Below are 14,975 nucleotides of genomic sequence, written 5' to 3' on the forward strand. Positions count from 1 at the left end.
TTCACTCTGCTCTTGCCATTGTGGTAATTCTGTTTGGTCCTTGAGACACACCAAACTTATATTCATCCCAGGACAAAGCTTTGCATTTGCTCTTCCCATCTGGAATGCTCCGTCTCCAGATTGTCACATGACTGACTAATTTATAGCCTTCCTGTCACTGTGGCCTCAGCTCAGATATTGCCTTCTCAGAGAGATATCCCTTATTAGCCAGTCAAAGCCAGCTGACCCTGCCTGTCACTGTGGCTCAGTCTCCATGACGGCAGAGGTTTTGTATGTTTTGTTCATTGATACACTCCAAGTACCTAGAACAGTGCCTGGAACTTTAGTAGGTACTTGGATATTTTACTATTTGTACTAGAATGCAAGATTTATGAGGTGAGGCATCTTGTCTTATTCACTGTTGTTGCCAGTACCTACAACCAAACATAATCCTTAGTAGGTGCTTAATAAATATCTTTTGGATGTTAAATGAATGAATGAATGAATGAATGAATGGATTTACCCTCTGCAACCAGACACCATGGTTAGGTCATATTTGCCATCTAGGCTGCTGAATGTTATCTAAACCACTCTCCTGCCAGCACTTTCTGTTCTGCCCCCCCACCCCTGGGAAGCCCAACCCTGTCTTTCAGTATTGATGAACCTTTCTTACTTGTGGTTCTGGTTCACCCCCTCTCTCTTCCCAGTCAGCACCTAACTATATATTTTCCATTTCCTTGTATTTAAAGGGCTCCAATTAGAATTAATTTATACCTTCATCTTACATTTCATCTGATATGTTACACTTTTTTTTTGTCAAGCTGCTCCTTCATTATAAGCTCCTGGAAAGTCATTAATTTTTACATTTCTAAAACCAATAACAATATTTACTTATATACAGTAAGTTATTATATTAAATGCTTAATTAAAGCTTCTTTTATTAAGTCTTATTTTTATCCTCATAACAACTCTGTGAGCCTTACTGTATATATGAATGTTGTCCTTCTTTTTTACAAGTAGATACTGAGGCTGAAGGTTATTAAGAGACTTTTTTCCCAAAGTCTCCTCCCTTGCAAGTGACAGAGCTAGGGCATTCCACTGAGGCTTTTGTCCTACTCGGCATTGTGCTACCACCTTCCTCAGATCTTCTCTCCCCTTTTCTTAAATCCCAACCTGAGGATATGTTTATTGATTTTAGAAAGAAATCAAGGAGAGAGAGAAAAAAAGAGAGAGAGAGAGAGAGATGTTGATGTGAGAGAAACATCAATGGGTTGCCTCCCATATGTTCCCCGACCAGGGATCAAACCCGCAACCTTTTAGTGTACCAGCTGAACTCTGACCAACTGAGCCACCTGGCCAGGGATCCTCCAACCAACCGACATTCCAGAAACCAATCTTGCATCAAGCCACAAAGAAATAGGACATTCTGAACTCTCTTAACTTTGTCCCAAATTTTTAAAATTCTTGGAAACTTGTTTGCGTCTGTGTCCATTCCTAACTTGTTACCTTCTAGCTTGAGATGAAGAGATACATACCTTTGCCTGCTTGAGAACCCTCCTTCCTTCACCAAGTTTTATTATGAAAATTTCCCAACATATACAAAAGTAGAATAGTAAAATTCACTTTTACATACCCATTGTCTATACCTAATAGTAGTTAACATTTTGCTACATTTCACCTGAATTTATAGATTTCATGATGTTTCATATGTAACTACCTCAGTTTATACCTCTTAAAAATTTCCTACAAAACATTCTTATAAAACATAACACAGTGATCATATTTAACAAAATAAACATAACTCCTTAAAGTATGTCATGCTCAGTGCATAGGCAAATTTTTCCAATTATATCCCCCCAAAAGCCTTACAATTGATTTTTTCAAAACAGGATCCATTCAGTGATGACATTTGGATATTGTGTCTCCTGAGTGTAGACAGTTTTCTCTTCTTTTAAAATGTCATCAACATGTTGAGGAGACTGTACCTGTTGTCCTGTACAGGCTGTCTCACCTTCTGGACTGTTTTCATTGCTTCCTTATGGTGTCATTTAACGTGTTCTTCCATGCCTTGCATTTCTTATATCCTGACAGTTAGTTCTAAAGATTTTGAGACATTCATGGGGAATATTTTGGTTAAGAAAATTGCATTGGGGTGCTATTTACTTCATGTCTCATCACATCTAAAAACATCAAATGTCAGGGAATTCTACTTTTTTACGGTGTTAAGCTTGATCACTTAGTTTAGATGATGACAGATTGGATCCCTCCATTATAAAGGTATCTCTACCTCCTTGCAGCAGTGAGGGAATTTGAGGCATCATGGGGTGTGGGGGAGCTTCATCCAGCAGAGCTCCCCCGGGCTGCCGCAGATGAGAATAAATCTACCAAGACATGATCTGCTTGGGAAGGAAAGGTGGCCGGTCTCTCAGAGGAGAAAGGCCTTGAGCCTGTTCCTCAATGGGCTTTTATTGTGTTTAATTTGCACAGGAATACAGGGCATATAGGTAAAGCTCATCAGTCATTGTCAGGCAGTAATGATCAAACAATAGATAACATTCAAAGAACTCTGAGGGCTTATTCTGAGTCAGGGTCAGATAGAATGACATCAAAGGGCTATAAAACTGGAAAACAAACTCATTTTATGCTTGGACCTTATAATTTAAATCGCAGGCATTCTTAACAAAGCAGGTTTCACAGAATTTTATGCGTTCTTTCTTTGGCCTGATTAACCCTGGAAACTGCACATTCCAGCATAGGGCCATACCCACCTCCAGCATTGTTTCAGGTGGGGGATTAAAATCAGATGGGGGATTCAGGCAGCCAAGAGATTAAAAGACTATTTACAGATAGAATGAGGACTTAGGCTATGACAAAGCAGAGGGGTGAGGGTCCATCACCCCTTTTTCTATAGTCCATAAGTCCTTCTCTGAGAGCCCCTTTGTGACCATGCCTGTCTTAGGTTGTCCCTCCCTTGAGGAATCTTACTTGTAATTGGCTAAATAGCCATCCACCTGGGGCCAGGCAGGGTGAAGTAAAGGGGCAGAGGCTGTGCCCCTGCCAGGAGGATAAGTTTTGTCTCCTCAGTGGCTTATGGTCCCAAGGTCTTTTTACTCAGCCTTAGCCATGGGGGGTTATAGCTTCTGAAACCAGGCAGGGCAGGTCCCAACAATGGGAGATCTCATTTTATGTAATAGTTTTAGAATTTACTGATGATCCCTTACTTTGGGTACTTGAAACAATTGTTTCCTTCTCTAGAAAGTTGCTTCATCTCAGTTTCCTTCCTGTATTTTCACCAATCATCTCTTTGGATGATTTACCTATACATATGGTAACAATTAAATAGCCCTGGGCATTGCAAATCCATTTAGTAACCATCCTCTCTCTTCTTCCATTTCCCCCAAGATCATCAAAAGGACATTCAGCATGCTGTCTCTCTTCATCTACAAATTATTCTTTGTATATGAGTGTGTGTGTATTTGAGAGAAGGGGAGAGATAGATAGACAGACAGACACACAGACAGACATGAGAGAGAGTCATCGAGGCACATCAATTGGCTGCTTTCTGTATACACGCCTCCTGGGGATGGAACCTGCAACATAGGCCTGTGCCCTGACTGGGAATCGAACTCCCAACCTCCTGGCGTGTGGGACGATGCTCTAACCAACTGAGCCATACTAGCCAGGGATACAAATTATTCTTAATCCCGCTCAGTCTTTATTTGCTCCTGTATGATTTTATCTACTCCCATGTCTTCTGTTACATACACTTAGTAGTGTGACAAAACTACATCTCAATCTCTAAATTCTCTCTCTCATACTTGCTGGGTAAAACTCCCAGGATAGGCAGTCAAGCAGGACTAAATGAGATTTCTCTGCCCTCTTTTCCCCAACATCCTGCCTCTTCTCATTTGCCCTAATTCAGTGAAGGGTGCTTCTTGGGCAGCTTTTTCTTGCTGCTTCTACCCTCAGACCTCAAGTTTGGGAGACCACAGTGCTCTTGAAGCAGATTGTTGTTGGCCCTGTCTGCTTGCTGTTCTTTCCAGTTGAAATGCCTTCCTTGCTTCTAAACCCTTGCCGAACTTTCAAAGCTGGGAGGAAGCAGCTTTTCCACAAAGGAGGGAATGACCATTTGCTCGATTTTGTATCTGCTCTATTCTGTACACTATGCTGTCAAATCATGTGAAACATACATTGTGTTTACTTTTTTCTTTGCCTTCCTCCTTCTGTTTAAACACTGAAGGCAAGAGCTCTGTCTTTTCACTTTACCTTTGGCTTATATCCATCATGGAGTAGGCATTTACTTGGTCTGCTTGTGTTTATTATGGTCAATGATTAGCTTTGGAGTTAAAATGTCTTGTGGGGGTCTTGATGACAGAAATTCTTGCATGACAACTATCTTTTCTCTGCCTCTGTTGGGGAATTTGATATTTTATCCACTTTAATGAAGTATCTGAGAAAAGATAAATGGTCTCTGTCCATCTCTTCCTTTGTGCGTGTGTGTGTGTGTGTGCGTGTGTGTGTGTGTGCGTGTGTGTGTGTGTGTGCGTGTGTGTGTGTGTGCGTGTGTGTGTGTGTGTGCGTGTGTGTGTGTGTTAGAGGTAGGTGAATGCTTAGTTAAGACAAAATAATGGTAAAATGTAGCTGGGGTCCAATGAAATTTGAAAAAAATGCCCCAAACAATGTCTCATAAAGCTTTTAATTTGTAAAGTGGACAGTGTTTTTAAATTATGTAGAGTATATGTCATTAATCCAAACTTAACCTCACTTGGTTACATTTTAAGAGCAAGAAAAATTTTAAATGTGAATACCTAAGTATATATTAGATATTCTTACACTAGACTCCAATTCCAGTGATTTTATAACTCAGCTTCACTTTTTCTTTTCTACTTGATGGACCCTCAAAAACTGTTCTGTTTATTTCTCCATTTGTCAACTCAACACTTACTCCCACTCCTTACTTCTGTAAGTTCCTTGTTAGCTAACTTGATTGGTTTCTCTCTTTGTGGAGTATACGTTAGTTCTACAATTTTGCTTTCTTCTGGTGCGCCTTTTATCTTGGTCATAATCTTTCTTTTGGTTTATGTGACCTGCCCCGACCTCTGACTTTTTACCCAGTTTCCTCCCTAAAGATCTGCTGACTGTGTCTGCGTCTTGAATCCACACAACCACGGAGGTAAACACCCACAGCTGGAGCTGGCTTCGTCCTGTTTCTGTTTTTGTTTTCTTTCATTGGTTTTTCTTTCGGTTCTTACCTGGTTCCTTAAATTGTACAGGCGAAGTAGCCATTGTTCCCCAAGTGGGCCTTTCAGAGAGTCCCAAGCCAGTTGCCCTTATTATGCTCTGTTTTTGTCTCTTTTTAGATCTAGAGAAATATTTTCTCCTCATGACTGGCCTACAATTAAAGAGATTGTGCAGGTCTACACTTGACAGTCATTGTGGCCAAATTCTGTATTCTCAAGAAATCTGTTTTTTGATAAGCATGTACCTTTTTCTTTGTTTCATTTTTTAAAATCAGCATATGTTTCTTGATTTTAGAGAGAAAGGAAAGGGGAGGGAAGGAAGGAGAGGGAGGAGGAGGGAGAGAGAAAGGGAGAAAGAAAGGGAGAAACATTGACATGAGAGAGAAACATCGATGTTGCCTCCCATATGGGCCCTGATCAGGGATTGGATCCACACCTAGGCATGTGCCCTGACTAGGAATCAAACCCATAATCTCTTGGTTTACGGGATGGCTCTCCAAGCAACTGAGCCACCCAGCCAGGGCAATAAACATAGATCTTAATTCATTACTTTCCTCCTTCTCACTATTGAGGCCTAATTACATTAAAATCATTTTAAATTTATGCTAAAGCTATTATGCAGCAGATCTGTGACCTGAGCCAATTTCTTAGAGCAACGAAGTGTGTATGTTCAATGGGGTCCTCAGAGAGACCTTTGGCAATCAATATTTTTCTTGAGTAAAACATCCTGAGATGAAAAGTGGCTTCTATTCTTGGAAATCAGAACAACAAACACTATATTTCTATTTCTATACCATTAAAGACTTTTACAGTTTCTCAGGGGAATGTTCCATCCCTCTCATCAAACTTCATGCATAAGAAAAGAAGACATGCTGAATTCAATATGAACAAGTAAGTCAGAACTCAATAAGAACAATCAAGCACCCATTTCTAATTAGGTTATTTCAGTAGCTTGGCTTGGACCAGTGTGGTAGCAGTAGTAGGTCTGAAAAATGGTTGGATTTGGGGTATATATGGAAGGTAATGCAAACTATCTATGAAACTGTGCTAATTGTCCCTATTCTCTACATTTCTCTCTCCTCTCTCTCTTTTTTTTAGTTTCGCTATTCAAATTGGCTTGATAGGTTGTATATGTTGCTGGGAACTGTATTCGCCATCATTCATGGAGCTGGGCTTCCCCTCACCATGCTGATCTTTGGAGATATGACGGATAGCTTTGCAAATGCGGAAACGTTCAAAAACATAACTTTTACAAACATAACCAATCAAAGTAAGTATTGCTGGTGGTACCGATTTTAATGAAAGCTTGAAGAAAAATCAATCACTTAGAAGCGATATTGTTAAATATGCACTAGTGTGTTTAGTGTGTGGAGGGGTCTGAGCTATAGTTCACATTTTTAATAAGTTTGATAAGATAATATTGACAAGCATTAGAATGCACAGTGGAAGTACTGGCAAAGATATGTAGAAAAAGTGAGAGCTCTATGAAGTCAGAAATATCCCAGGACATTTCAGGACGAGGTACAGAAACCCAATCTGGACCTTAAATGATAATTAGGAATCAGTGGAACTCTCTGCTGTATTGGATATGGGTGTAAGAGACAGCAGTCCAGGATGTTTCTGAAGTTTATAGCCTGATAAACTGGATGCCGTTAAATATCAAGTAAGATGAAGAAGGGGGAAGGTAGAGTAGGTGAGCAGCTAATTATCAAATTTAATTTGGGCCATGTCACAAGTTGGGCTCTTTGGAAACAGATGCTAACATGGAGAGATGGGGCCAAGAGAAGGGGTGCGTGTGCTTGTGCACACGTGTATATTTAGGATGGGAGAAGAAAACTTTGTGTGCTAATGAAAAGGATCCTAAGAGAGGAGAAGGTGATGTTTTGAGAGTGAGGGAGGAGATTTGCTTGCTTCAGTGTTATCCATGAGAAAGGATGGGATCTAATGCTCAAGAAGAAATATTCACTTTAGGTAGGAGCACGTGTAGTTCATGTACAATAACAGGTAGGAAGACAGAGTATTTGAGTATCAGTGCCCAAAAGTGGATAGAAGAGGAGGTGAGGATTTGTGAACGTCGCCTTTTGATTACTTCACTTTGCTGAGTCCAGTAGGAAGCAAGGCTGATAAAGAAGGGAGATCTGAGAAGAGAAAAGGGACACGGGGTACGGAAGGTCGCAGGGCACAATTTACTTCACTCTAGTCATGAACGCGTGCCAACCAGAACTGAAAAGGCAAAGATTTCCCTCAGGTTTTAGACCCTCGACCAGAGGGAATTCCAGCCAGACGGCTTTTATGCTGGTTGCTCCTTAGCTCTACTCACCACAGTAGGGCTTTCTAGTGTCCTATTGCATGGGCGCTTAGATGCGACCCTAACTGTGTAGCTCTGCACCCTGGCCACCTATGGGTTCCTATCAGGGTCAACTAATGTTCTCTGAGGAGGCGAGCGCTCCCGGGATTTTCAGTTTACGAAGTTCTGCGCAGCCAAGCGGGCGCCTGCGCGTGGTATTAGTTAGAGAAGCAGCGCCTCGCAGCACCAACACTTAATCTCATTAGGGTGGAGGAGAAGGTGGTGGCGGTCTGGTAAGGCAGCTGCAACTACAATGAATAATAAGGCTACTCCACCCCTGACCTGAGTCACCCTGGCTGGGTAGGAGAAGACAGCGCACCTCAAGTCGCTTTTGAAAAGAGCCCGGAATTGCGAGGGGAGGGGTCGAGGGAGAGAAACCTACTACAGCTAGTCCCAGCATGATGGCACAGGTTATTCCTTCTCCATAAAAGGTCATTGGGGCTGCCTTAGAGAAAATCTGCTCCCACCATCCAGCAGCAACTGGAGATATCTCCTTGTCAGGAAGGATGTAGAGAGAGAGAGGAAAGGAGAGAGGAAAGGGAGAGAGAGAAACATCAATGCAAGAGAGACGCATTGGTGGGTTGCTTCCTGTACATGCCCAGACCTGGGAATGAACACACAACCCAGGCACGTGCCTGGACTGGGAATCAAGCCTGCAACTGTTTGGTTAGGACCGTGGTCCAGTCAACTGAGCCACACTGGCCAGGCTTGGCTATAAATTTTTTTTTTAAAGATACCTAGGGGATATTCTTATATCCCTTTTTATTATGAGCAAGTTTGAACCCATTGTAATTGTATTTGAAGAATCTTTTCATCTTGTTTAAACTACTTAGGAGAAGAGCTGTAAGTTAACGTGCATTAATTTAAAAAATGTAAAATATTTATTTTTGAAAAGGTAATAAATATACATGATTTAAAAAAAAAAAAGAAGAAGGGAGATCTAATGCAGTCCTCCAGGAGAATGGGAAAGCAAATGGGCTGTTAGAATACTTTGGGTATCAACCTATACACTCCTCACACCTGATTCAGGAGGGGCTGGTTCCTAGCTCGGGGCTTCCACGTCAACTTTGGTCAAGGATGTATTGATTTAAACTAAGCTACTCAAAGACTTAAAACCTGGAGTATACTCAAGTGGTAAAAATGTTTAAAATGCCTATTTGAAAATATGCTTGCAAATAGTGATCCCATGTAGCTTTTACAATGGCCCTTCAGCCTTTGTCTATGGTGGGTGCCATGAATCCTTGCCCCAGAAACAAGCACATAAATATTCATAACAGTTTGGGGTATTTATACCTTTCATACCTGTCTGTTGATCCTAAGAACCCCTTCTTTGTGATCCTGAAGAGCATACTGTTTACCCTAAGGCAGGACTACTTCAATACTGTGAATGCAGGTAATGAGTTAAGCCAGAAAATTACATTGTATGTTTGAGCTGTGTAAAATCCTTATGCATTTATTACATCCCTTCATGATATTTAAAGGGACCTGCCAAAAGAGTTGTGCCACCTTTGAATTGGCATCTTTTTTTATACTGTTCATCAAAAGGGAGAATAGCATCAAAGGTTTCGATGCTGGTCCTGGAGAGGAGAGCAAATGAATTCTCTGATGCTTCTGGAGGGAGAACCAGCCTACTGGACTGCTGAGGCTCCAGACTTTCTCAGACCTTTTTTCTTCTTGACCTTCCCCAGGTGGAACCTCATAATTTTTCCATGAGGGCAGTTTAGGTATCAGAGCCTTCTTGTTGGACAAGAAGTATTCCTTCCTTAAGGAGATTTGGATTTGCTAAGGCTCTTGGAAGCCTGAGAATGTTAAGCTAACCATGGGGTTTAACTAGATTGCTCTGAACTTTTTGAGAGCAGATCCTTGCCTGTGTGCACTAGACCCCTCCTTAGCGCTCCCGTCTGCTGCCTCACCCTGGTGTCAGACACCAACCTTCATCTTCCTCGTTTTTGTCTGCCGTGGTCCTGATTTCATGATACCTGACTCCCGGCTCTTTCCACCTTGTTGCCAGCATTTGTCTTTGCCTCAAAATCTCCAATGACTTGGGCCTAGGGATGAGTTTGTGTGAACAAGGATTGACCATTGTTGAACTTCTGTAGGATTCTCATCTTCCTTATGAAACTGTCCAGTGTCTTGGAAATGAGCCAAGATAAAGGCAATTGTGATTTCAGGTATTTTGTGTTGAAGGTGACAGGTTGATGCAAGCATAAATGATGTTCAGGCAGTTAAAGAAATGAGACTGAAAAATATTAGGACTAGAGACTTGGCAACATTTGCTTTGAAGGGATATTAAATCTCTAGGGATAAGATGTACAGAAAAGTAGGAAGAATTAGGGAGCCCTAAGCCTTGAGGAAAAGCTCAGTTAAGAGTAACTGAGGCTAACATTTGCTGAGCATTGAACATGGGCTGAGCACTGTTCTTAGTGCTACACATGTATTAACGCCTTTATTCCTTCCGTGCACGTGAAGACAGCAACATTATCTGTACTTTAAGGATGAGGAAATTGGGCCCAGGTGGTTGAGTAAATTTAAATTGCCTGAGGCCATAAAGTTAGTCATTATTTGAATCAACACAGACAGGCCCGAAGTCCACATGCTGAAGGAAACAGCGGGATCCCAGAAAGGATGCACTAAGGATAACATGCTAATCCAGCAATTAAAGGACATGGGGGAAATTTGCCAAGTCTCATAGTGGTTAGGAGCCAGAGATTCACTGTATATAAGTTCTTGATTATTTTTTGACTCTAGTGATTCAGTTTATGGTATATCCACATTGATGGCCTTTCTCTTTTTCCACAACTGTATTCTGGTTGTTTCTCTTCAGCCTCCTACCAGATTGTGGGCTGAAGAAAGGAGGAAATAAGACACCCAAATTTTAATAGGAGTTAATAATTCAGATTAAAAGGGCTAAAGTGAAAATAATTTATTTTATATTTATCATTATAATTTCTCCCCTCACTCGTCTAAAACTCCTATGAGGAATAAGAAAAGTATTTGTAAAATGCCAGTTCTCAAAAATAGCATCTATATTTTGCTGCTTAAACTATGAGTGCATAGATCAAGTGCAGCCTTTGAATGTGTATATTAAGACTTTGTTGTTGTAAACAGAGAAGACATTGCCGTCTGTGTCCTCAAGGCCAGCATTATGAGTAGGCTGCCAACTAGAATGCTAGCTAATATTTCAATTCTAAGTACATGGTTTCTAAAAATGTCCATGTGGGATCTGTTTTGTTTTGTTCAAGGCTTTCCTCTGCTGCTGACCATTTCATTAAAAAAAACTCTTAGAGATTTCTGGAAAATTGAATACCAAGTAATAGCAGTATACCCATACTTCCAAGTGTATTGTTTAGTGTGGCAGTTTATTTTTTAAATTTGAGTTAAAACTTAAAATACAACTGATTTTTCTAGAATTAGTGTCATATAGTCAGGTTTGGTTTTGTTTTTGTTTTTTGGTTGCTGTTGAGGGAGTGCTTTTTCAGCTAAAAATAAATTAGTCACAGAGGCTCACCAGATAAAATATCAGAAAGGGAATCTTCTCCGGCTGAAAGTGAGAGGGGGTGCCCAGAGCCAGGGTCGTCACTGATAGTGTGCTCTCCCGCCCCCTGGCAGTGTGGAGCTCACTCCTCACTAGCCCACCTCACGTACCCACTACACTATACACTGTACCTGGCTACAGCCTGCACCTGGGGCCCGCTTCACATCTTGCCTCCACCACTCTGATTTCCTGACTCAGGGTTTCACTCTTACCCACCTGTATGTAATTCTCCACACACTGTCCCACTGAGCATTAAAAAATACAGGTCATGTTTCATAGTATGGAATCAATACAGATTCCTTCCCTTGGCCTATGTGGCCCACAGGATCTACGTCCCCATTCCTGTCAATCTCATTGTTAAACACCTACTCAGTACAGCCCGCCCACACTCCCTTCTCCTTCCTGCCTTGGGGCCATGCAGAACCTGCCTGCCACTATCTGATCAGTTCTTTTTCCCTCAGAGAGACTTTCTCCTTCAGAATGAATTTTTGTTCCCTACCTACCCCAAAGTCACTGCAGCATGCTGTTTGATTTACCTACTAGGAGTTATTACTCTTATCTTTTTACTATCACCTTGTTAATTTATTGGTTTGCATATTTATTACAGCTTCTCAAATGGGCAGAAAGGCATAAAGGGTAAATAAAGATATTTCCTGGGGAAAACTATTTTAGGTATTTCAGCAGTGGTACTCTTTCATATGAGGTTTGGGGCCTGAAAGTCAAAAGGATTTCCTTCTTGCACAGAAATTCAATGAGATGAGAAAAAAATTAAGTTTTACTCCCTCTGTTCAGAATAGTTCCTAGCACAAAGTCACTGTGGAAGATGGTTTGAAACCTACCTTGATAAGAAATCTCTTGCTACTGATTAGGAAATCACAAATGTATCCATGTCACATTCTATTTGTACTGTTCTTAGGTGTTCAGTAGTTAAAACTCCTAGACATAAGGAAGTATTTGGGTCAGATAAAAGTGTAATGTAAAGTGATCTCTAAATGGTGTGGACTCTTTAGTCATAATGATGGGCACTGTTTAGCTGTAGGTTTCTTTGAAGTCTTGCTTGGGTTTAGAAAAGACTTTCCTTACCAGGTAGTAAGATAGTGGTCACTATATCTTTTTTCCGTCTTAAATTTGTGAGACACTTACATGCAAAATAGGAGAGTGGTTGGAATATTTTGATATATGGTGCACATGGATGGTGGCTCTGTGAAAGCACCTATAAATCTTTGGGACAGGCTAGGTTACAGTAGAGAGAGCAGGCTGGGCACTAAGGATACAAAGAAACTAAGACAATCAGTTCTCTCTGAGCTCACACCAGTGGGAGTAGGGGGAGGAGCTAGGTACAAGCCATCATGTTTCCATTCTAGTACTGACTTGGTACATTGAATCATGTGTCAGTTATGATGGAATTCTATGATAAGTTTAGTCCGTTTGCTAGAGGTAAGCCATTTGAGGGTAGGTCATATTTGAACCTATTCATGGAAGGGGAGGAGTCTTTCCAGAAGAAAAATCATAAAGGTGCTCCAGGGAGAGAGAGAAGAATGAATTAATGCTTGGAGGAAGAAAGCTGTCATCAGCTCTACTGCATCTCTTCTCAGTATGTGGAAAATATTTTAGTCTACAAGGGTAGAGTTTACAAAGAGGTCAAAGACCTGTATTCTGAAAACTATAAGGCATTGAAGAAAATGCAAATAAATGGAAGGGTATAACTTGCTCATGGATTGAAAGGGTTAATATTGTTTAAATGTCCTTACTACCTAAAGAAATATACAGATTCAATGCAATTCCTACTAATTGCAGTAGCTCAAGTCTCAGTCTCTGTCTGTTTTAATTAATCTTATACTTTGCTGGCAGCTAAGTCATCCCATACTCAACCCACTGACTACTGGTTTTTACACATCATACGCCTGTGAGGCCTGAATTATCTTGCCAGCTACATACCCACCTCTTCTCATACTTACAACGCAACCCACACCCCAGATGAATTGGCTTACTCATTCTTCAGACTTGCCATTGACTTTTGCTCATGTTGTTCCCTTTGCCAGAAGTTGCTTCTCCCACACCTGTCAGAATCAGACTCATCAGAACTAGGCCCTCTCACATTACATTCTAATGTAACATTTTAAATGATTACAAGATTGAGTGTGTGCCTCCCCAATGATCCATCAATCTTGAGTATGATAATCTTTACCATATATTCATATATATGTATATACGTATGTTTAATACAACATTGCTTGTACTAAAATATTGGAAACAACTGAAATAGATGTGATTTTGAAAAAATAGAGATACACATACAAAAAGATACATACTGCCATGGAAAATTGGCCACTGAATATGGGCTGTAATTTTATTTTTTTTAAATAAGCATGTATGTGTATATTTATATACATGTATACAGAGAAAAATGAGAAAATGAAATATACACACCACAATATTGAACAGTGATTATTGTGTGTGTGTTGGTGGAGGAGGGGTATCAAAGTTTCAATGTGCCTTGCCTAATAATGTTAACATTGACTAATGTGTTGATTACATTATGCTTTGTATTGTATGTTTTAAATAAAAATAAAAGCTGTAGAAATGCAGTGTTAGATTTTAAATACTGTGCTTTAATGTGGGGTCTGCACTAATATTTATTTGCCAGGACAGAGACCCTAGAAAAGATTTTTCTCTGTTATCTTTGAGTGATACTTAATGCAGTATTTTAATTCAAGGATATCAATAGTCCTGCTTCTCAGCAAATGTGGTTGTGTTCTTGCAAATCAGCTTCATTGAAGCTAGTGTTTGGGGGGCTGGTTGCACTTGGCCACAGCGAAGGATTTGAATGGCTGCTGTAATGTTTACACACAATTAAAACGGAAGCAGTTTGAGCTCTTTTTGTGTAAATTGTTCAGTGACATAAACTTGATTCATTTTTATATGCTTATTTGTAATGGAGAACAAAGAGACGTAATGGCACATGTCTGTTTTGTTTTTGTTTTTTGCTGTCTAGGTATGTTCAACCGCACAGATGTCTTCATCCAGCTGGAGAAGGACATGACCACGTAATGTGACATCTTCCTAACTGTTGTCAAGCTTTTCTGTCTCTAGATTGATTGTGGCAATGTTTAAAATTTTGCATATAATAAAGATTCAAAATTTGGAGGGGATCAATACCATTGTTGGTTTTCTAGGAGAATATAATGCAGAAGTTTTTTAAGAAAATAATTTGCTACATAAGATGTATTTAAGTTAGGGTTAAGCCTAGATTCAGTTTGTGTATGTGTTGGTCAATCTAGAATATCATACACAGGGAAATTAGGTTTCAAAGTAGCTTTTTAAAATGTGAAATTAATTAAGAATCACATTATTTTCAATGGCTTTGTTATTATTAGTTTGCTTCCTGGATGTTTTCAGTGATGATACGATAATGAGATCAATCAACAGGATTTTTTTTTTAACACAGCATGTAATTTTAAACAATGAAGCAAAACATCCCAGAATAAATATTAGTCACTGTAACCTTAACTCACCTCAGGGAACCTTTCATTAATGACTTACATATTTTGAACTTCGTACCCCAGAACAGTTTATAAAAGATGCCCAAAGGTATGAGTTGCTAAATCATAAGGTAATGATTCCGCCTTTTCCTGTGAGTCATCTGGTAGATTTGGAAGAGAATGGAGACACTTGATCATTTTCTGAAAGATGAGAAGCAAGTGCTTCCAATAGTCATATGAAAAGGCTTGTTTTTAATATTGGGGAAAATAAAATTATCCTCCAATCATCTTATAAATGCTTAAACATAAATATATTTTGAGTAAATGTAAACTGATGGCTAAAAATACATCAACTCATTCTCAAAGCCTAAATTCTACTTGTTAAATAGGAT

General features: G+C 40.0%; 1 protein-coding gene across 1 annotated transcript in view; it reads left to right on the forward strand.

The window, feature by feature from the left end:
• Positions 1–14,975, forward strand: part of ABCB1 (ATP binding cassette subfamily B member 1) — an 84,456-nt gene that overhangs the window by 12,128 nt on the left and 57,353 nt on the right. The window contains exons 4-5 of the mRNA XM_028526095.2: positions 6,318–6,489; positions 14,097–14,148. Coding sequence (XP_028381896.2) covers positions 6,318–6,489; positions 14,097–14,148 — 224 coding nt within the window. The remainder of the gene's footprint in view (positions 1–6,317; positions 6,490–14,096; positions 14,149–14,975) is intronic.

This window comes from Phyllostomus discolor, chromosome 10, assembly GCF_004126475.2.
Source record: "Phyllostomus discolor isolate MPI-MPIP mPhyDis1 chromosome 10, mPhyDis1.pri.v3, whole genome shotgun sequence".
Lineage (NCBI taxonomy): Eukaryota > Metazoa > Chordata > Mammalia > Chiroptera > Phyllostomidae > Phyllostomus > Phyllostomus discolor.